Below are 20653 nucleotides of genomic sequence, written 5' to 3'. Positions count from 1 at the left end.
TCTCATTCAGCCACGGCTCAGTGAGGAGCACTCTTGCCTTTGAGTCAGAAGGCTGTGGGCTCAAGTTCCTCTCCAGACCGACACTCCCAGTGCAGTGCTGAGGGAGTGCTGCACTGCCAGAGGTGCCGTCTTTCGGCTGAGACGTTAAACCGAGGCCCCGTCTGCTCTCTCTGTAAAAGATCCCATGACCACTGACGTAATAAAACTCACTACGCACTTGGTTTGAGTATAAAGCAAGGCTTTAATCAACTTGTTTCAGAACATGGAGGTCTAGTTGTACTTCACTAGTTCCTTGTCTTACAAAATGTCCCTGGGGAGCTGGGGCCAACGCCTGAGTATTTATACTCCTTAGACGGCGCCACCAGCTGGCCGTCCAGTGTTATTTCATAGGTAGTTTCTCGATGATGAGATTTATGACAACCACTATTTCGAAGAAGAGCAGGGGGAGTTATCCCCGGTGTCCTAGCTGATGTTCATCCCTCAACCCAACATCACTAAAACAGATTATCTGGGAGCTTGCTGTGCACAAATTGGCTGCCATGTTTCCTACATTACAACAGTGACTACACTTCAAAAAGTACTTCATTGGCTGTAAAGCGCTTTGGGACATCCTGAGGTCGTGAAAGCACTATCAAAATACAAGTCTTTCTTCTTGTCACTAAGCTAAGAAGGAGATGCCCTTAAACTGTTTAGGGACAAGAAAATCCGCCATCCTGTTCAGTCATCATAACAACGGAGGAGCGGCACTTCTCCGCTAAACGTTGGAAATAAGAAAGCCTTTCTTTCTTGCAGTTCCTGCTAGAGTCTACAAGTTGTTAAAACCCACGGTTGGCATCACCACTATTTTTTTCCAGCCTTGCTGATGTCCTGCACTGCGGTCCTTAGACCTTCTAAGACTCAGAATTCTAAATACAGTCATTTTTTTTAAAAAAAACAATCACTAGTAATGACAGGTTATGGAGAGACGCCAGGTCACTGAGCTATCCTCCTGCCCCAGTACTGGCAGGCTGAGAGAACAGAAGGAGAAATAAATTTAAAACAAAATGGCGGACTGGGAAAGAAAGTAATCGAGGGGACTTGGAAATATCTAAGAGCAGCTGTCGAATTAGGAGTGGACTAGAGTGCCAGGCACCAACGTTGCCATTTTTGTTATGGATCCCTTAGAATGCTCTCCATATTCTTCTGTAGGACGTGTTGTACAAGAGAGGAACATCGTAACACACCACATCGTAACGTCACGTCACACAATGTCTCACCTACTTGTACCTACCTCTGGAAGTGGTATTTCGATGGTCATTTGTCCAGCTCGAACCAATCAGAGATGGGCATTCGAATGTCCACGTGATGGGTAGAACGTGCCCAAAGGTCAGCTCCATGAACAGACCAGCTCCTTCTCTAATACATTCTTTCCCAAGGACCTCTAAACCGTGGAGCTCCTCCCCTCCCTCATTCTACTCCTCTTCAAATCGACAGGGCTTTGGAACCCAAGCTTTGGTGTCAATCTAACCACTACCGCCCGAGTCACCTCATGTTCTCTCCTACTCTTTTCAACCTTGATGGTTTTCTGAACCACGGCCCTTTCACCTCCTGGGCTTCGCAACTAAAGCGTTCGGGTGGATCCAGGTCGTGGTTCGCTGTGAAGGTTAAGTTCCCGCCTCAAGCCTTTCCAGCAGCTCAATCCCCTGTTATAGTCCACACATTCTGGTCTCTGCTATGGTTTGGTGGGTTAACTAGGGCTAGTGACATCAATCACCATGGTCTTCTGGAGCTTGCTTGATTGCCTTCAGGACTGAGAGAGGAATTTCCCAGTTTTTCCTCTTTTTTTTAGCCTCTCCCAAGGGGATTGCTGTGACTAGAGAGATGGGGGAATTGTTGGCGCACAGAAGGTGCACCCTGTCAGGGACGGACAGACTTGTCCTTACTCGTATGTTTAAACTGCTTGACATGAATCAGTCATTCATGAAAGAAAGACTTATGAAATAATACTGAGCGGCCTGAGGGCGGCGCTGTCCAGGGAGAGTATAAATACTCGGGCACGGGCCCAGCTTGCGCAGGACATTCTTAACAGGAACTAGTGAAGGACACAACTAGACCTCTATGTTGTAAAACAGTTGCTTAAAGCTTTGTTTAACGCTTAGACCAAGTGCCTCGTAGTTTTTTTAGGTCACTGTTATCTTCCCACTTTTCTGGCCCAGGGCAGCTTTCCAAATATTGCAGGGTAGGCCCAGACACCATCAGGGAACCGTTGAAGGGCAGGGGGTGGGGGGCTGACACCCCACCGGTGGTTTATGAGGGTGTTAAACTTGAAGAAAGAACATTCAACCGGGCAGAATGCGGAGTGGAGAAGGGAGTACACCAGTGCTAGTTCTTCTCTCAGTGCTTTACCCATGATAGCTATGACCATTGGATGAATATTCCAAAGATTCACAACCCTCTGATTGAAGAAATTCCTCCTCATCTCAGTCCTAAATGGCTGACCCCTAATCCTGAGACTGTGACCCCTGGTTCTAGACTCTCCCGCCAGGGGAAACAACCTCTCAGCATCTACCCTGTCAATCCCCCTCAGAATCTTGTATGTTTCAATGAGATCACCTCTCATTCTCCTAAACTCCAGAGAGTATCGGCCCATTCTACACAATCTCTCATCATAGGACAGCCCTCTCATCCCAGGAATCAATCTAGTGAACCTTCGTTGCACCGCCTCCAAGGCAAGTATATCCTTCCTTAGGTAAGGAGATCAAAACTGTGCCCAGTACTCCAGGTGTGGTCTCACCAAGGTCCTATACAACTGCAGCAAGACTTTCTTACTCTTGTATTCCAACCCCTTGCAATAACGGCCAACATACCATTTGTCTTCCTAATTGCTTGCTGTGCCTACATATTAACTTTACCTGTCACCAAGGGGCCTCAGTTACCTTCCCCCCCCCGCCGCCCCCCACCTCCCACTCCCCAAACAAACTGTTTCCTAGCTCAATTCAGCCAGATAAACCCAGAGGTTTAATCATCGAAGAAACAGGAAACTCTGTGACGACTCAGTTCCCGGGAAGGTCTTGAGACATTTCCAGTCTGACATTACGCAGGTGCCCGGACTTGAGACGCGTACATCTTTTAATTTTGTTTATACCACATTCCGGCCCAGGACACAGGCCCGGAGAATCCAATCACAGGGGCTTCAGCAACACGAGGCCCCGTCCTCCGAACCCCCTGATCAAGCACCTGGGACCTTTCTGATAAGTTAAGGGCGCTATATAAAGGCAAGTCGTTGTTCTGGTTGATGGTAGAAGGCACGGTGGGGCGAAGGAAGTGGGGGAAGCACTCTCGGAATCTGTCGGTACATGGAACATGGACACTGGCAGGAAAACATACCCGCAAAGACCTTTTAACAAAAACCTAGAAGACCGGTTGAAGGGCCAGGAGAGGCTATTTGGCCCTTTGAAACTCGTCAACTCTCTCTCTCTGTAACTTCCTGCTGCGCTTTCAACGATCCAAGATTTTACCATCATGCTGGCAAATTATTTCCAAGCCACTTTACACTAATGGACTCCTCTCTAATATCTGTTACAAATTTGCTTAGCACTAATTTTAAATATTTGTCACTGGTCCTAATTTCCCGACTGTGAATTAAGACTCTGGGTTTTTCCGACTCGCACCATTTAAGGTTTCGTGCCCCTCGGTAAGGTCCTCCGCTTCCGCCACTTGCTTTCTACACCGCGGAGCTTTCCTCCGCTCCTTCCGGCACATTCCACAACTTGGTGAAAACAGACATTAAAGTTCCAGTAAATCACAAGATCGGAAGGTTAACTTTTCGTTAAAAATAAAAACTTAAGCAGAAAAGGACAAAGAAGGATTTTTTTTTTTTTTAAAGAAATTCTGCCGTAAATGCTTGAATGGGATTGGCAGTCCGGCCTGAAACCAGCAGGCTGTTCAGATTGATGAGTCTAAGTTTCAGGAGCTCAGTGTTAGACTGAAGGAGTCAAAGTGGAACTAGTGCAGAGACAATCTCCGGCCCCCGAGATGTGTTTTAACTGGGATCCGGGATTGTTTTTACTAAATGTTCTGATGCACCAAACTAAACTTTTTTTTTTAAAGAGTCTTAATTTATTTTTCTCCATTTTCTAATCTCCACTTCCAAGAGATTCTGACTGTTGTCCAGTTACAGAGGGATACGGGTCCGCAGGAATGACTGATTTTTAAGAATTAGGAGCAGGAGTCGGCCATTCGGCCCCTCGAGCCTGCTCCGCCATTCAATAAGATCATGGCTGATCATTGACCTCAACTCCACTTATCCACACGATCGCCATATCCCTTGATTCCCCGAGAGTCCAAAAATCTATCGATCTCTGTCTTGAATATACTCAAAGACTGAGCATCCACAGCCCTCTGGGGCAGAGAATTCCAAAGATTCACCGCCCTCTGAGTGAAGCAATTTCTCCTCCGCTCAGTCTAAATGGCCGACCCCGTACCCTGAGACTATGCCCCCTAGTTCTAGACTCTCCAGCCAGGGGAAACTACGGGGGAAAAATTCAGTATCGCCCCATTTGGGGCGCCATTATCGGCCGTGCGCAAAGTTTAGCGCCTGACGCTAATTATCGCCTCCGACGGCAAACTTGGCTTTTATCGCCCCTGGAGGTGATTGGAGCGCTAACTCAGGCGCTACACACCTGTCTTAAGGCGCAAAGGCCGATCAGCGAGGCGCTACCTCAGAGCGCTGGTGAAGCAAGGAAGGGCAAATCAAAATAAACCTGCAAAGTGCTGCTCAGTACCCAAAACTCCTTCACACAGCGTTGAATCTCTCCAGAAGTCTCTCTCTCTCAGAATGCGTGGTGCAAAAATGTCATCGACAAAAAAAGGCAGGAAGCGGTCACCTTTAAATAGCGCTCCCCCAGTCCCTTCCTGACTGCAAAACGCTCCCTTCAACCTGTCGTTGCTAGCGGCAGGCGGTAAGGCAGGGGGCGCCACTCAATATCCGGTCCGGGGTGCTACCGGGGCATTGCGCACTCGACTGACGTCACGATCTGCCGGCGCAGGAGATCGTGGCGGTAGTGTTTAGTGCCGCCACAAAATGTCTAGTTAATTTTGCGAGCGGCGCAAACATCGCCGCGCCCGGGCACTAGTTGCTTTGCGCCCCAATTGGCGCCCTCTTAAGGCGCTAACAGGAGGCGCAAACAACTGAATTTTTCCCCCTACCTCTCAGAATCTACCATGTCAACCCCCCTCAGAATTTTGTCTGTCTCTGGTCTCTATGGCTCAGTATCACACTGGGCAGTGCAGTCAGTCACCGAAACCTCAGGAGATAACCTTCCCTTTCTATCGCACTGCTAAACCATTCGATACTTTGGAGCCTCTCAACTGGGTCCAGTTGGGAAGTGAACTCGCCACTGGGGACACAGCGCTGTCCAACCTTCAGCGAGAGTGGCGTGTAACTAATAAATCACCCAAAAAACTCTGCACCAACCAGTTTGTAAACCTTTGGAGAGGCGAGCGAGGAGTCTTGTTCCAATTTACGGCGAGACCGAATTTTTGCAACAATCCTTCTTTTCTTATTCTGTTTGTAAATGAAGGTGGGGGAGTGGGAGGGGGTGGTGGGGGTGGGGGTGAAGGTGGGGGAGGGGTGGGGGAGGGTGTGCTGTGGTTAAAGTGAATGGACAGAAGGATTCCGGTAACAGGAGTGATATCGAACTGGCCTTAGTGAGTATCTTCTGACCTGTTGGTGTGTGGAGTTGAGGGGAGTTTGAGACGTCAGATATCCCTTGGGAATGAAGGCTAGAACCTTACCCAATTGGAATCTATGTACATTTGAGGGAGCAGTCAATGGAAAGGAGAACTGGGCTGAGTGTAAAGCAGGCAGCCGGTTTGCCATCGCCTGTTTTGCCCAAGACTAAATTCACCCCAATTGTCCTGTCAGCTTTGTTACGAACTTTATATCAGGACATCAGGACCCTGGGTCACCCTCTGACCCTCTGGAACACCGAGGCGTAGTGTATCGAACATCGAGAGGCAGCACATCCAATGCAGACTGTCCCTGCGTCCACCTAATGCAGAGCGTGAGACAGAATGTGCAGTAGGTGCATTCATGCAGCACGGCGAACGTTGGCCAGATGGTCTTTGATGCTTCTGCTGTTGAATGTGCCATGGGGCCAACATGGAGCATCATGGGGCCAACATGGAGCATCATGGGGCCAACATGGAGCATCATGGGGCCAACATGGAGCATCATGGGTCCAACATGGAGCATCATGGGTCCGACATGGAGCATCATGGGGCCGACATGGAGCATCATGGGTCCAACATGAAGCATCATGGGGCCAACATGGAGCATCATGGGGCCAACATGAAGCATCATGGGGCCAACATGGAGCATCATGGGGCCAACATGGAGCATCATGGGGCCAACATGGAGCATCATGGGGCCAACATGGAGCATCATGGGGCCAACATGGAGCATCATGGGTCCAACATGGAGCATCATGGGTCCAACATGGAGCATCATGGGGCCAACATGAAGCATCATGGGGCCAACATGGAGCATCATGGGGCCAACATGGAGCATCATGGGTCCAACATGAAGCATCATGGGGCCAACATGGAGCATCATGGGGCCAACATGGAGCATCATGGGGCCAACATGGAGCATCATGGGTCCAACATGGAGCATCATGGGGCCAACATGGAGCATCATGGGGCCAACATGGAGCATCATGGGGCCAACATGGAGCATCATGGGTCCAACATGGAGTATCAGGGGTCCAACATGGAGCATCATGGGGCCAACATGGAGCATCATGGGGCCAACATGGAGCATCATGGGGCCAACATGGAGCATCATGGGGCCAACATGGAGCATCATGGGGCCAACATGGAGCATCATGGGGCCAACATGGAGCATCATGGGGCCGACATGGAGTATCATGGGGCTGACATGGAGTATCATGGCGCCGACATGGAGCATCATGGGTCCAACATGGAGCATCATGGGTCCAACATGGAGCATCATGGGTCCAACATGGAGCATCATGGGTCCAACATGGAGCATCATGGGTCCAACATGGAGCATCATGGGTCCAACATGGAGCATTGTGTAGCAACCATGCAGTGTAACATGGCCAAATTCTGTAGTGGTGGTTCATTATTGTCACCTTTGACCTGAGGGTACATTACCCCCAAACAGCTCTTGGCGATGGTTATAAAAAAAAGCCCCAAAATGCAGCCTCACAATGAAAAGCCCATGTCTGCTCCCCCCCCGGGTCTCACACACCAACACTCAGGCCAGTTTTACCTCACGGTTAGTAGACTGTGATAAGGTGGGTAGGTTGGCATCTCAGCAACTTACTTTCCGAAGGTCAGGGCCAGGACAGGCTCTGAGCGCCGTGAAGCTAAGGCAGGTCTTGGATGGGCCTTCAAATAGTTACTCCTGGTAACGGGTTGTTGGAGGAGGGGGACAAAAACCATTGGAGACGGTCAGTTTATTTTAGTTCCCCCACCCTCCTTCCATTGGTCACATCCTGCTGACCGACGACCTTCAAGAACCAACTTCCTCCCAGAACCTGCCCACAAATTCCCAGCTGCCTCCCAGCCAACCGAAGCCAGGGGTGGCGGGGGGGGGGGGCTGCCAACCCTCCAGGGTTAGCCTGGAGTCTCCAGGAATTGAAGATTAATCTCCAGGACACGTCTGGGAGCAAAAACCCAGGAGAAAAATCACCAGGCGGCATTTTTAAAAAAAAGTGCTTTTTCCATTTTCTTTTAACACTTTTGTTTATAATGGTTATAAAAATATCGGCGGTGAGGGAAGATGGCTAAGAGTCAAGGATCGGCCAATCGGGTAACGAAGAGCCTTTTCGCTTTCCGATTGGTCACGGAGAAGGCGGGCTCCACGAGGATGGACCAATCAGGGGAGTGTGGGGGCGGGGCTGTTTGAGGCAGGAGGTCATGTGATGAAATCTCCAAGAATACTTCCTACAGAGTTGGCAACCCTCAGCAAGTGTCGATGCGTCCCGTGGTTGGCCGCCGGGGTCCAGCCGCTGTTTCTCCGCGCCACCCCCGTCCCACCCCCTCCAAGAGTGGTGCTCAGGCCTGGTCCCGTCGCTAACCACGCGAGTTGCTCAGCAGCTCCTGATTCAGGACAGCGGTTCGATCAGTAAAGTTAACACAGAGTTAGGATAAGAAAAAAAGATCACTCACAGGTCACTGGCGATGGAGGAGTTCCGGGACACGTTCTTCGGGGAGAGGTCATAGTCACTGTCGGAGCGGTACAGGAACGACTCGCGCCGCTGGCTGTGGGCAAAGTTCGCCTGCAGCACGAGCCCCGAGCTGGGGCTGGTCTGAGGGTCGAGCGGACTGCGTCCCGCAGAGAGTCCATTCTCCACGTCGAAACTGTAGAGGAGGGAAGGAGCGGGAGGTCAGTGTGGAGCAGAGCGCTTGGCTAGTTTTACGATCCAATTGGGGTGAGGGGTGTCGGTGCCGGAGGGAGTGGGTGTCTCGGCCCCTTCACCATTCGCACCCAGTCCCGCTCACCCATCACCCCTGTGCTCGCTGACCGACGTTGGCTTCCTGTCCAGCAACACCTCGATTTCAAATTTCTCATCCTTGTTTTCAAATCCCTCCTTGGCTCTCACCCCTCCCTATCTGTGCAACCTCCTCCAGCCCTACAACCCTCCGAGATCTCTGCGCTCCTCCAATTCTGGCCTCTTGCGCATCCCCGATTTCCATCGCTCCACCATTGGCGGCCGTGCCTTCAGCTGCCTGGGCCCCGAGCTCTGGAATTCCCTCCCTAAACCTCTCCGCCTCTCTCTGCTCCTTTAAGATGCTCCTTAAAACCGACCTCTTCGACCAAGCTTTTGATCACCTGTCCTAATATCTCCTTGTGTTGCTCGGTGTCTGATAACGCTCCTCTGGGACATTGGACTATGTTAAGGGCGCTGTATATACACGTAGGTTGTTGCTGCTGTTGCAGCTCCCAGGCCAGAGACACACCAGCTCCGTACTTGCCCCTGCAATGGGAGTCAAGTCACTGCGCGAACAGTCCACGACACAGAGCGGGATACATACTGGGTCGACCTCCACCCCCCACACCCCGCTCATAGGAACAGGTCGAGGCCATTCAGCCCCTCGGGCCTGTTCCGCCATTCGATTAGATCATGGCTGATCTGCACCTCAACCCCACTTTCCTGCCTTTGCCCCATATCAGACAATCATAGAATGGTTACAGCACGGAAGGAGGCCATTCGGCCCATCGAGCCCATGCCGGCTCTCTGCAAGAGCGCCTCAGCCAGTCCCACTCCCCCGCCCTTTCCCCGGAGCCCTGCAAATTTTTTTCCTTCAGGTGTTTATCCAACTCCCTTTTGAAAGCCACGATTGAATCTGCCTCCACCACCCTTTCAGGCAGTGCATTCCAGATCCTAACCACTCGCTGTGTAAAAAGGTTTTTCCTCATGTCGCCTTTGGTTCTTCTGCCAATCACCTTAAATCTGTGTCCTCTGATTCTCGACCCTTCCGCCAATGGGGACAGTTTCTCTATCTACTCTGTCCAGACCTCTCATGATTTTGAACACCTCTATCAAATCTCCTCTCAACCTTCTCTGCTCTAAGGAGAACAACCTCAGCTTCCCCAGTCCCTCATCCCTGGAATCATTCTCGTAAATCTTTTCTGCACCCTCTCTAAGGCCTTCACATCCTCCCTAAAGTGGTGTTACCCAACAGAAACCTCAGCCCTGAAAGCTCCAACTGACCTCCAGCATCCATGGCTTTTCCGGGAAAGTTCCAAATTTCTACCACGGTTTATGTGAAAAACACATCCTGTTTCACCCCTGAACGGCCGGGCTCTCATTTTAAGGTCAAGCCCCCTTTTTCTGGACCCTCCCACCAGAGGAAATAATTTCTCAACACTGACCCGATCAAATCCTTTTAACATTTTAAACACCTCGATTAGCTGGAGTATTCTGTCCAGCTCTGGGCACCGCACTTTGGGAAAGATGTCAAGGCCTTGGAGAGGGTGCAGAGGAGATTTAGCAGAATGGCCCCAGGGATGAGGGACTTCAGTGATGTGGAGAGACTGGAGAAGCTGGGATTGTTCCCCTTAGAGCAGAGAAGGTTAAGGGGAGATTGACCAGAATGGTCCCAGGGATGAGGGACTTCAAGTGACGTGGAGAGACTGGAGAAGCTGGGATTGTTCCCCTTAGAACAGAGAAGGTTAAGGGGAGATTTGATAGAGGTGTTCAAAATCATGAAGGGTTTTGATCGAGTAAATAAGGAGAAACTGTTTCCCGTGGCAGGAGGGTCGGTAACCAGAGGACACAGATTGAAGATAATCGGCAAAAGAACCAGAGGGGAGATGAGGAGAATGTTTTTACGCAGCGAGTTGTTGTGATCTGGAACGCGCTGCCTGAAAGGGCGGTGGAAGCAGATTCAACAGTAACTTTCAAAAGAGAATCGGATAAATACTTGAAGCTGAAAAAATTTGCAGGGCTCTGGGGAAAGAGCAGGGGAGTGGGACTAATTGGAGAGCTCGTTCAAAGAGACAGCAGTGGTATGATGGGCTGAATGGCCTCCTTCTGTGCTGTAAGATTCTATCATTCATAGAAATCTTTTAAGAAAACATAGCGCCTGCTCTATAGAACTCCTTAGAACCTACAGCACAGAAACAGGCCATTCGGCCCACCTGGTCCGTGCCGGTGTTTATGCTCCACACCAGCCTCCTCCCACTCTCATTACCTCTTCCCACCCTTTCTCCTGTTTTTTATTTTTCTTTTCAAACGCAGCAAGTGAAAACACAACGTTTTTCTGGCCAGTTCTGCATCATCAAAGTGACCTCGAAAATGGACCGACCAGTTCAAAATCTGCTGGGCGGAACAAAGCAAAAACCCCTCAGAGTCTCCAGCTAACGTCTCACCGACTGACCCGAATCTTCCTGATCCCAAAATAAAATCCAAACGGCCGTTTATTCATAAAATATGACTTTATCTTCCCCCCAACCCCCGCCCCCCCCAACTCCCAGTTCCTCTACGGGAGGCAGCCATTGTGTTTTGTAAACTGTGATTTCCAGTCTCTCCCCTAACACGCTACAAACAGGAGGAGGCCATTCAGCCCCTCAAGCCTATTCCGCCATTCAATTAGATCATTTCCGCTCGGTGTCTTAGCTCCATCTACCCGCCTTGGTTCCGTAACCTTTGATACCCTCGCCCAACGAAAGTCTATCAATCTCAGTTTATGGAAATTTTCAATTCTCCCCCCACCCCCCACCAACCGTCCCCCTATGCTGCGCACACGCGGAACGATCGGGCGGTCCCACACAGGCCGCTCACCAGCTGTTCCACTGGAAGAGATACAGCGCAAAGGGACCGCGCAACTAAAATTAAAATTCGAGGGAATATTGTCCCTCCAGCCTCAACAGCTTTTTATGGGGTGCGAGTTGCAGAATTAATTCCATGTTGTTTCACCGAACCATTTCACTCTCTCGCTCTCTCTCTCGCTCTCTGTCCCACACTCTAAAAATAGACGCCAACTAACGTCATCAAACTGCCAAGGATACTGCGGAATCATCTTGTGCTAATTTCACCTGCAGCTCACATTCCATATAACAGGAGAGACACTTTCTTCTGAAAACAGTTACACTCGAGATTTTATTCCCCCCTCCTTCCTGCACAGTTGTAAGCACAATCACAATCAGGTGATATTGAAAGTGAAATACAAAATCCATGCTGCAGGACAGAGTTGAAAGCAGAGTTTATAACTCCCAATTTCCCCTCTGCCGTGGCTGAGTGGGTCTCACTCTCTCTCGCCTCCGCGTCAGGGGGGTGTCGGTTCAAGCCCCACTCCGGACACCCGAGCCCCGTAATCCAGTACTGAGGGCGTGCTTCACTGTCGGAGGTGCCACCTTTCGGCTAAGGACTTCATACAGCACAGAAGGAGGCCATTCGGCCCATCGTGCCGGCTCTTTGGTGTCACCTGCAAACTTTGAAATGGTGCCGAAATAACAACAGAAAATGCTGGAAAAACTCAGCAGGCCAGGCAACATCCGTGGAGAGAAAATAGAGTCAACGTTTCGGGTCAAAACCCTTTGTCAAGACTGAAAAAACACAGGAAATGAAATAGATCGAAAAGCAGGGCTGGGCGAGAACAAAAGAGAAGTGAAGAGACATTAAGAGGTATTCAAAACGAGACGAGATGGTGATAGGACAGTGGAGACAAAAGACGGCTCTAGATTAGGTGTGAAATGCGCTGGCAGAATGGGAGACAGCTGCCATGTGGGAGAGAGAAAAAGGTGGGCGGGGGGAAAGGGCCAAAACAAAGGTGTGGATAAAAAATAAGTAAAAATGTAATGGGGGCCGAGGTTATGATCTGAAATTGTTGAACTCGATACCGAGTCCGGAAGGCTGTAAAGTGCCTAATCGGAAGATGAGGTGCTGTTCCTCGAGCTTACGCTGAGCTTCTGTGGAACAATGCAAGAGCCCGAGTACAGTGAGGTCCGAGTGGGAATGAGGCGGTGAATTAAAATGACAGGCGACCGGAAGCTCGGGGTCACCCTTACGGACTGAACGGAGGTGTTCCGCAAAGCGGTCACCCAATCTGCGTTTGGTCTCCCCAATGTAGAGGAGACCACATCGTGAGCAAATGGTGCCCCTGTATACCCAAGTACAGGTCTTTAATATATATCAAAAAGAGCACTGGTCCTAATACCGACCCCTGGGCGACATCACTGTACACTTCCCTCCAGTCTGAAAAACAACCGTTCACCACTACTCTCTGCTTTCTTTCCTTTAGCCAATTTTGAAACGTGCTGCCTCTGTCCCTTTAATCCCACGGACTTTAATTTTGCGAACAAGTCTATTATGTAGCACTTTGTCAAATGCCTTTTGAAAGTCTATATACACAACATCAACCACACTGCCCTCATCAACCCTCTCCGTTGCTCCATCAACGAACTCGATCGAGTTAGTCAGGATTTGCCTTTAACAAATCCGTGCTGACTTTCATTTAGCCCACATTTTTCCAAATGCCAATTAATTTTGTCCCGGATTATTGTCTCTAAAAGTGTCCCCACCGCTGACGTTCGGCTGACTGGCCTGTAATTGTCGGGTTTGCCCCTCGCCACTTTTTTTTTTTTTTTTTTGAACAGGGGGCGTAATATTGCAATCCTCCGGTCCTCTGGCACCACTCCCATATCCAGGGAGGATTGGAAGATTGTGGCCAGAACCTCCACAAGTTCCACCCTTCCTTCCCTCAGTAACCGAGGATGCATCCCATCCAGACCGGGTGACTTTTCCATTTTGAACGCTGCCAACCTTTCAAGTACCTCCTCTTTATCTATTTTTACCCTGTCCACTATTGCTACTGCCTCCTCCTTTACTGTTACAGTGACAGCATCCTCTTCTCCAGTGAAGACAGATGCAAAGTCCTCATTTAGTACCTCAGCCACGCCCTCTGCCTCTACAAGATCTCCTTTTTAGTCCCTAATTAGCCCCACCCTTCCTTTGTCTACCCTTTTACTATTTTATTATATGTTTATAAAAAAGACTTTTGGGCTCCTTTTTATGTTAGCTGCTAATCTATTCTCGCACTCTCTCTTTGCCCCTCTTATTCTCTTTCTTAGATCTCCTCTGGAGTCTCCATATTTAGCTTGGTTCTCTACTGTACAATGAACCTGACATTGATCATAAGCCTCCTTCTTTTGTCTTATTTTATCCTCATGGAACGCAGCCGGCACCCCACGGGGTGGGGGGGGGGGTGGTGGTGGGGGGGGCCTCACGGGGGCCGGGGACAGCAACGGGGGCAGGTGCTGGCAGGCGGCCAGCAACAAAAATGGCCGCCCGCCACCTTCCCTTTAACTAGCGTCGCCCCGGCCGCAGGTAGGGCCCCCCCCCCCGACCCCGGCGGACATAGGGCTCGATTTTCATTGGGCCGTGGAGGTGGGATTGGAGACATGTGGGGGGGTTAAAGTCCCGAAATCGGGGGTCCAGACCCCATCCCGCCCCCAACCCGCCTCCATGCCAGTTTCAAAGGAGGTGGGTACCCGCCCCGCACTGGGACCCGCCTCCCCGAGGCGGGAAGGGGATTAGTGCCAATTAACTGCCTGTTAACAGGTAGTTTTTAGCCTAATCCCTATTTTTAAGCTTGAAGTGTGGGATTCCCGACAGCTCCAACCCACGCCAAGTTGGAGGAGTCGGGCCGTCGGGTTGAAGGGCTTGGAGGGGTCAAGATGTCGGTGTTCAGGTGAGTGATGTGTGCATGAGTGCAAAGGTAAGTGTGTTTGGTGTGTCTAAAGTGATTAAAGAAGTGTAAATGACCTTTTCGTACCTTTTCAGCCTTCCTTCCTTTAGGTCCCGGGAGTCCCTCATCTCACCGGCACAGAAAGCAGAATGGCTGCGAACTGTCAAAAGTGACAGCCTACAGCTTTCTGTGCAGGAGAGATTTCTAACTGAGTCTGTGGAGAAGGACTCAGGTTAGAAGTAAGACTGTCAGTGTTTGACAGCTTCAAACAGCTGTGAAACGCTGATATTTCATCTGTCAAAACGTCTTGACAGATGAAATTTCAGTCTGTGACGTCACCTGTTGCCGGGTGGCCCTTAATTGGCCTGCTGAGTCCGCTGGGCGGGCTCAACAAGGTCAATCAAGTTAAAATCGCGTGGATTGGCCGCATCTCGATGGAGACGGGACTACAACCCCGAAAGTTGTAGTCCCGCCTCCAACCCGACTCCTGAATGAAAATCCAGCCCATAGTGTCTGGCGGTAAGTCGGGGGGGGGGGGCACCACCCAATATTACAGTCGGGGTGCGAGCGGGGCGCTGCGCACGGCGATGATGTCATCGCTGGCGACGCAAATTGTTAGCGCCGCCACTAACCTCCTGCTGAATTTCGCGGGAGGTTTTAGCGGCGCCACGCCCAGGTGCTAGTTGATTTGTGGTCCGTTAGCGTCCTAAGTGGGCGCGAACGGGAGACGCAAATCAACCGAATTTAGCCCCCTGTATCTTTAGTCATTGGGGGAGCTCGAGCTTTGGATGCCCTTCCTTTCCCTCTCATGGGAATGTGTCGACTCTGTGCCCAAACCATCTCCTCTATGAATGCCTCCCATTGTTCAATGATTGTTTTGCCCACACTCTAATCGCCTGCCTGGACTGCGCTAACTGGCGTGGCTGTAGGGCCAGTGTCCCTGGGCTAGGGATGGGAGGGGCAACAGACAGACGGCCATTTCCTGCTATTCAGAGACTGAAGAGGCAGAGGCGACGCCCTCCAGAGCCAAATAGCTCGCCAGACAATCGGCGTCTCGGCTTGCAGGTGAAAAATAGCCACCTGGGAAGAACTAGCAGAGGTCAGTTGGAATGCGGGGTGCGGATGGGAACACCAGCCTCCAACAACAGCACCCTGCGCTTTCAGGAGAGGAAGGGAGGGAATAGAAGAGGAAAATTAAACTGACGTCAATTCTTTTCTAGCAGGTTGTGGTGGCAGATGTGTTTGGAATGTGACGGTTCCGATACTGGGCTGAATTGAGATCTCTCTCTCTCTCTCTCTCTGCCTCCCACGTTTGCTGTTTGCCTTTAAAGGGTGGGGATTGACGTCATTGACAACATCTGTTCGTGGGCACACCGTCTCCCCGGAGACAGACTGACACAGCATTGACAAGTCAGGACCACCGACAGCACAGCATTGCCTCCTGAACCCTCCTGATTCTCGTTAGCTCACAGTTTTAACCATTTGCTGCCAATTGCTCGGGGGAGGAGGAATAACTAGAGCTGCCTGAAATCCCTGAATGCTTTCCAGTTCATGAAGTCATTCCCACCTGGGCAAACACAGGACAACTCCCTCCGTCCACATTCTGTATTTTTCAAATTTGTGAATTTTCTGCTCCCTCTACACTGTCCCATCAAACACTCCCAGGGCAGGTACAGCACGGGTTAGATACAGAGTAAAGCTCCCTCTACACTGTCCCATCAAACACTCCCAGGGCAGGTACTGCACGGGTTAGATACAGAGTAAAGCTCCCTCTACACTGTCCCATCAAACACTCCCAGGGCAGGTACTGCATGGGTTAGATACAGAGTAAAGCTCCCTCTACACTATCCCATCAAACACTCCCAGGGCAGGTACAGCACGGGTTAGATACAGAGTAAAACTCCCTCTACACTGTCCCATCAAACACTCCCAGGGCAGGTACAGCACGGGTTAGATACAGAGTAAAGCTCCCTCTACACTGTCCCATCAAACACTCCCAGGGCAGGTACTGCACGGGTTAGATACAGAGTAAAGCTCCCTCTACACTGTCCCATCAAACACTCCCAGGGCAGGTACTGCATGGGTTAGATACAGAGTAAAGCTCCCTCTACACTATCCCATCAAACACTCCCAGGGCAGGTACAGCACGGGTTAGATACAGAGTAAAACTCCCTCTACACTGTCCCATCAAACACTCCCAGGGCAGGTACAGCACGGGGTTAGATACAGAGTAAAGCTCCCTCTACACTGTCCCATCAAACACTCCAAGGGCAGGTACAGCATGGGTTAGATACAGAGTAAAGCTCCCTCTACACTGTCCCATCAAACACTCCCAGGGCACGTACAGCGCGGGTTAGATACAGAGTAAAGCTCCCTCTGCACTGTCCCATCAAACACTCCCATAGCAGGTACAGCACGGGTTAGATACAGAGTAAAGCTCCCTCTACACCATCCCATCAAACACTCCCAGGGCAGGTACAGCACTGGTTAGATACAGAGTAAAGCACCCTCCACACTGTCCCATCAAACACTCCCAGGGCAGGTACAGCACGGGTTAGATACAGAGTAAAGCTCCCTCTGCACTGTCCCATCAAACACTCCCAGGGCAGGTACAGCACGGGTTAGATACAGAGTAAAGCTCCCTCTGCACTGTCCCATCAAACACTCCCAGGGCAGGTACAGCACGGGTTACACAAGAACATAAGAAATAGGAACAGGAGTCGGCCATTCTGCCCCTCGAGCCTGCTCCGCCATTCAATAAGATCATGGCTGATCTTCTACCTCATCGCCACTTTCCTGCACTATCCCCATATCCCTTGATTCCCTTAATATTCTAAAATCTATCGATCTCAGCCTTGAATATACTCAACGACTGAGCCTCCACAGCCCTCTGGGGCAGAGAATTCCAAAGATTCACCACCCTCTGAGTGAAGAAATTCCTCCTCATCTCAGTCTTAAATGGCCGACCCCTTATTCTGAGACTGTGACCCCTGGTTATAGACTCCCCAGCCAGGGGAAACATCCTCCCTGCATCTACCCTGTAAGAATTTTGTATATTTTAATGAGATCCCCTCTCATTCTTCTAAACTCTAGAGAATATAGGCCTAGTCTACTCAATCTCTCCTCATAGGACAATCCCCCATCCCAGGAACCAGTCTGGTGAACCTTCGTTGCACTCCCTCTACGGCAAGTATATAGCAAGGGTTAGATATGGAATAAAACTCTCTTTACTTCAGCTGTCCCGTGGCCTCTTTGAACGAGACTGGAAATTCGTTGCAAGTTATGGGAGGATTGTATTCCATATCCATGACGGAATGTGTTTCGAATGCCACAACCCATTTGATAGAGATGTTTAAAATTATGACTGAGTAGATGGAAACAGATCGTTTCCAGTGATTGAGGGATCTGGAACGAGAGGACATTGATATTAACCAGAATTACATAGAATGTACGGCACTGAAACAGGCCATTCGGCCCAACCGGTCCGTGCCGGTGTTTCTGCTCCACACGAGCCTCCTCCCACCCCTCTTCACCTCACCCCATCAACATAATCTTCTATCCCTTTCCCCCTCATGTGTTTATCTAGTTTCGCCTTAAATGCATTGATACTATTTGCCTCAACCACTCCCTGTGGTAGCAAGTTCCACATTCTCACCACTCTCTGGGGTAAAGAAGTTTCTCCTGAATTCCCTATTGGATTTATCAGTGACTATCTTATATTTATGGCCTCTAGTTCTGGTCTCCCCCACAAGTGGAAACATCTTCTCTACGTCTACCCTATCGAACCCTTTCTAAATCCTAAAGGCCTCGATCAGGTCACCCCTCAGCCTTCTCTTATCTAGAGAAAAGAGCCCCAGCCAGTTTAATCTTTCCTGATAAGTATAATCCTCTCAGTTCTGATTTCATCCTTGTGAATCTTTTTTGCATCTTCTCCAGTGTCTCTATATCCTTTTTATAATATGGAGACCAGAACTGTGCACAGTGCTCCGAGTGCAGTCTAGCCAAGGTTCGATACAAGTTTAACATCACTTCTCTACTTTTCAATTCGATCTGAGAAATGAACCCCAGTGCTTGGTTTATTTGAAATGGCCTTGTTCACCTGCGTCGCTACTTTTAGTGATTTGTGTATCTGTACCGCCAGAACCCTCTGCTCCTCTACCCCATTTAGACTCTTATTTTCCAAGCAGTGTGTGGCCTCCTTATTCTTCCTACCAAAATGCACCACCTCACACTCATCCATATTGAAATTCATTTGCCATTTACACGCCCTTTCAGCAAGTTTATCGACGTCTTCTTGTATTTTGTCGCATTCTTCCTCAGTATTAACTACACCCCCCAATTTGGTGTAGTCTGCAAATTTTGAAATTGTACTTCCGAGTCCAAATCTTTTATGTAAATAGTGAACAACAGTGGTCCCAGCACCAATCCTTGTGAATCATAGAAATTTACAGCACAGAAGGCGGCCAGTCGGCCCATCTTGTCCGTGCCGGCTGGAACATCTCTTCCCACCTTTTGCCACTCTGACTGCTCTCTGTTTTCTGTTTTGTATGATGTGGAGATGCCGGTGTTGGACTGGGGTGGACAAATGTGAAAAGTCACACAACACCAGGTTATAGTCCAACAGCCTTATTTGAAATCACAAGCTTTCGGAGCGCTGCTCCTTTGTCACCTGACGAAGGAGCAGCGCTCCGAAAGCTTGTGATTTCAAATAAAGCTGTTGGACTATAGCCTGGTGTTGTGTGACTTCTCACTTCTGTTTTGTAGCCAGCTTGCGATCCATTCTGCTACTTGTTCCCCTGACTCCGCATGCTCTGACCTTAGTCATGAGTCTACCGTGCAGCACCTTATCGAAGGCCTTTTGAAAATTCCAAATATATTACATCTACTACATTACCCTTGTCTACTCTTTCTGTTACTTCTTCAAAGAATTCAACAAGGTTTGTCAAGCGTGACCTTCCCTTTTGGAATCCCTGCTGACTACTCTTAATTATATTTTTAGTTTCTAGATGTTTTTCTATTACATCTTTGTGTAAAGATTCCATTATCTTTCCCACCACCGACATTAAGCTAACTGGTCTATAGTTCCTGGACTGCTTCTATCTCCCCTTTTAAATATAGGAATCACATTAGCTGACTGCCAGTCCTCTGGCACGATTCCCTTTTCTAATGATTTTTTTATAGATATGTAATAGTGCCTCTGCTATTTCGTCCCGAACTCTCTTAATAAGCGTGGATGCAATCCATCCGGACCAGGGGTTTATCCTCACTAAGTTTGATTAGTTTATAAAATATAAGATATAGATAGAAGATTAAATGCAAGAGATTGAGGACAGTGAGCAGCAGAAACTCTTTTTACACAGAGTGTTGTGAGACTGTGGAATGCATGACTGGAGGGGGGGAGGGGGAGAGGGGAGGAGAGAGGGGGATGAGGGGAGGAGAGGGGAGGAGAGAGGGGGATGAGGGGAGGAGGGGAGGAGAGGGGATGAAGGGGGGGATGAGGAGGGGGGAAGTGAGGGGGAAGTGAGGGGGGAAGAGAGGGGGCGAGGAGGAGGGGGGCGAGGAGGAGAGGGACGAGGAGAGGGGGCGAGGATGAGAGGGACGAGGAGGAGAGGGGCGAGGAGGAGAGGGACGAGGAGAGGGGGCGAGGATGAGAGGGACGAGGAGGAGAGGGGCGAGGAGGAGAGGGGCGAGGAGGAGAGGGACGAGGAGGAGAGGGACGAGGAAGAGAGGGACGGGGAAGAGAGGGGCGGGGAGGAGAGGGGCGGGGAGGAGAGGGGCGGGGAGGAGAAGGGGGGTGAGGAGAGGGGCGAGGAGGAGAGGGGCGAGGAGAGGAGGGGGAGGAGGAGAGGGGCGAGGAGGAGAGGGGCGAGGAGGAGAGGGGCGAGGAGGAGAGGGGCGAGGAGGAGAGGGGCGAGGAGGAGAGGGGCGAGGAGGAGAGGGGCGAGGAGGAGAGGGGCAAGGGGAGGGGCGAGGGGAGGGGCGAGGGGTCGAGGGGCGAGGGGTCGAGGGGACGAGGGGACGAGGGGCGAGGGGACGAGGGGCGAGGAGGCGAGGGGCGAGGAGGTGAGGGGCGAGGAGGCGAGGGGCGAGGAGGCGAGGAGACGAGGGGCGAGGAGACGAGGGGCGAGGAGACGAGGGGCGAGGAGACGAGGGGCGAGGAGACGAGGGGCGAGGAGACGAGGGGCGAGGAAGAGGGGGGCGAGGAGGAGAGGGGCGAGGAGGAGAGGGACGAGGAGGAGAGGGACGAGGAGGGGCGAGGAGGAGAGGGGCGAGGAGGAGAGGGGCGAGGAGGAGAGGGACGAGGAGGAGAGGGACGAGGAGGAGAGGGACGAGGAAGAGAGGGGCGAGGAGAAGGGCGAGGAGGAGAAGGGCGAGGAGGAGGGGCGAGGAGGAGAGGGACGAGGAGGAGAGGGGCGAGGAAGAGAGGGGCGAGGAGGAGAAGGGCGAGGAG

The 20653-nt window shown here is 50.8% G+C and overlaps 1 protein-coding gene across 6 annotated transcripts in view; it reads right to left on the bottom strand.

Annotated features, from left to right (window-relative positions):
• Window positions 1-20653, bottom strand: part of LOC147107996 (3',5'-cyclic-AMP phosphodiesterase 4C-like) — a 373788-nt gene that overhangs the window by 89184 nt on the left and 263951 nt on the right. For 4 of the 6 annotated variants that reach the window (XM_086004381.1, XM_086004382.1, XM_086004384.1 and 1 more), the window contains 2 exons: window positions 8179-8370; window positions 7331-7411 (listed from right to left, as the gene is read on the bottom strand). In XM_086004381.1, coding sequence (XP_085860507.1) covers window positions 7331-7411; window positions 8179-8370 — 273 coding nt within the window. The remainder of the gene's footprint in view (window positions 1-7330; window positions 7412-8178; window positions 8371-20653) is intronic. The other 2 variants (XM_086004383.1, XM_086004385.1) reach the window with 1 other exon arrangement.

The sequence above is a fragment of the Somniosus microcephalus genome, chromosome 13 (assembly GCF_052327205.1).
Source record: "Somniosus microcephalus isolate GS21.2 chromosome 13, FLI_Smic_1.0, whole genome shotgun sequence".
Lineage (NCBI taxonomy): Eukaryota > Metazoa > Chordata > Chondrichthyes > Squaliformes > Somniosidae > Somniosus > Somniosus microcephalus.
Note: the sequence above shows the minus strand (reverse complement) of the source record. Positions and strands in the feature narration are given on the sequence as shown.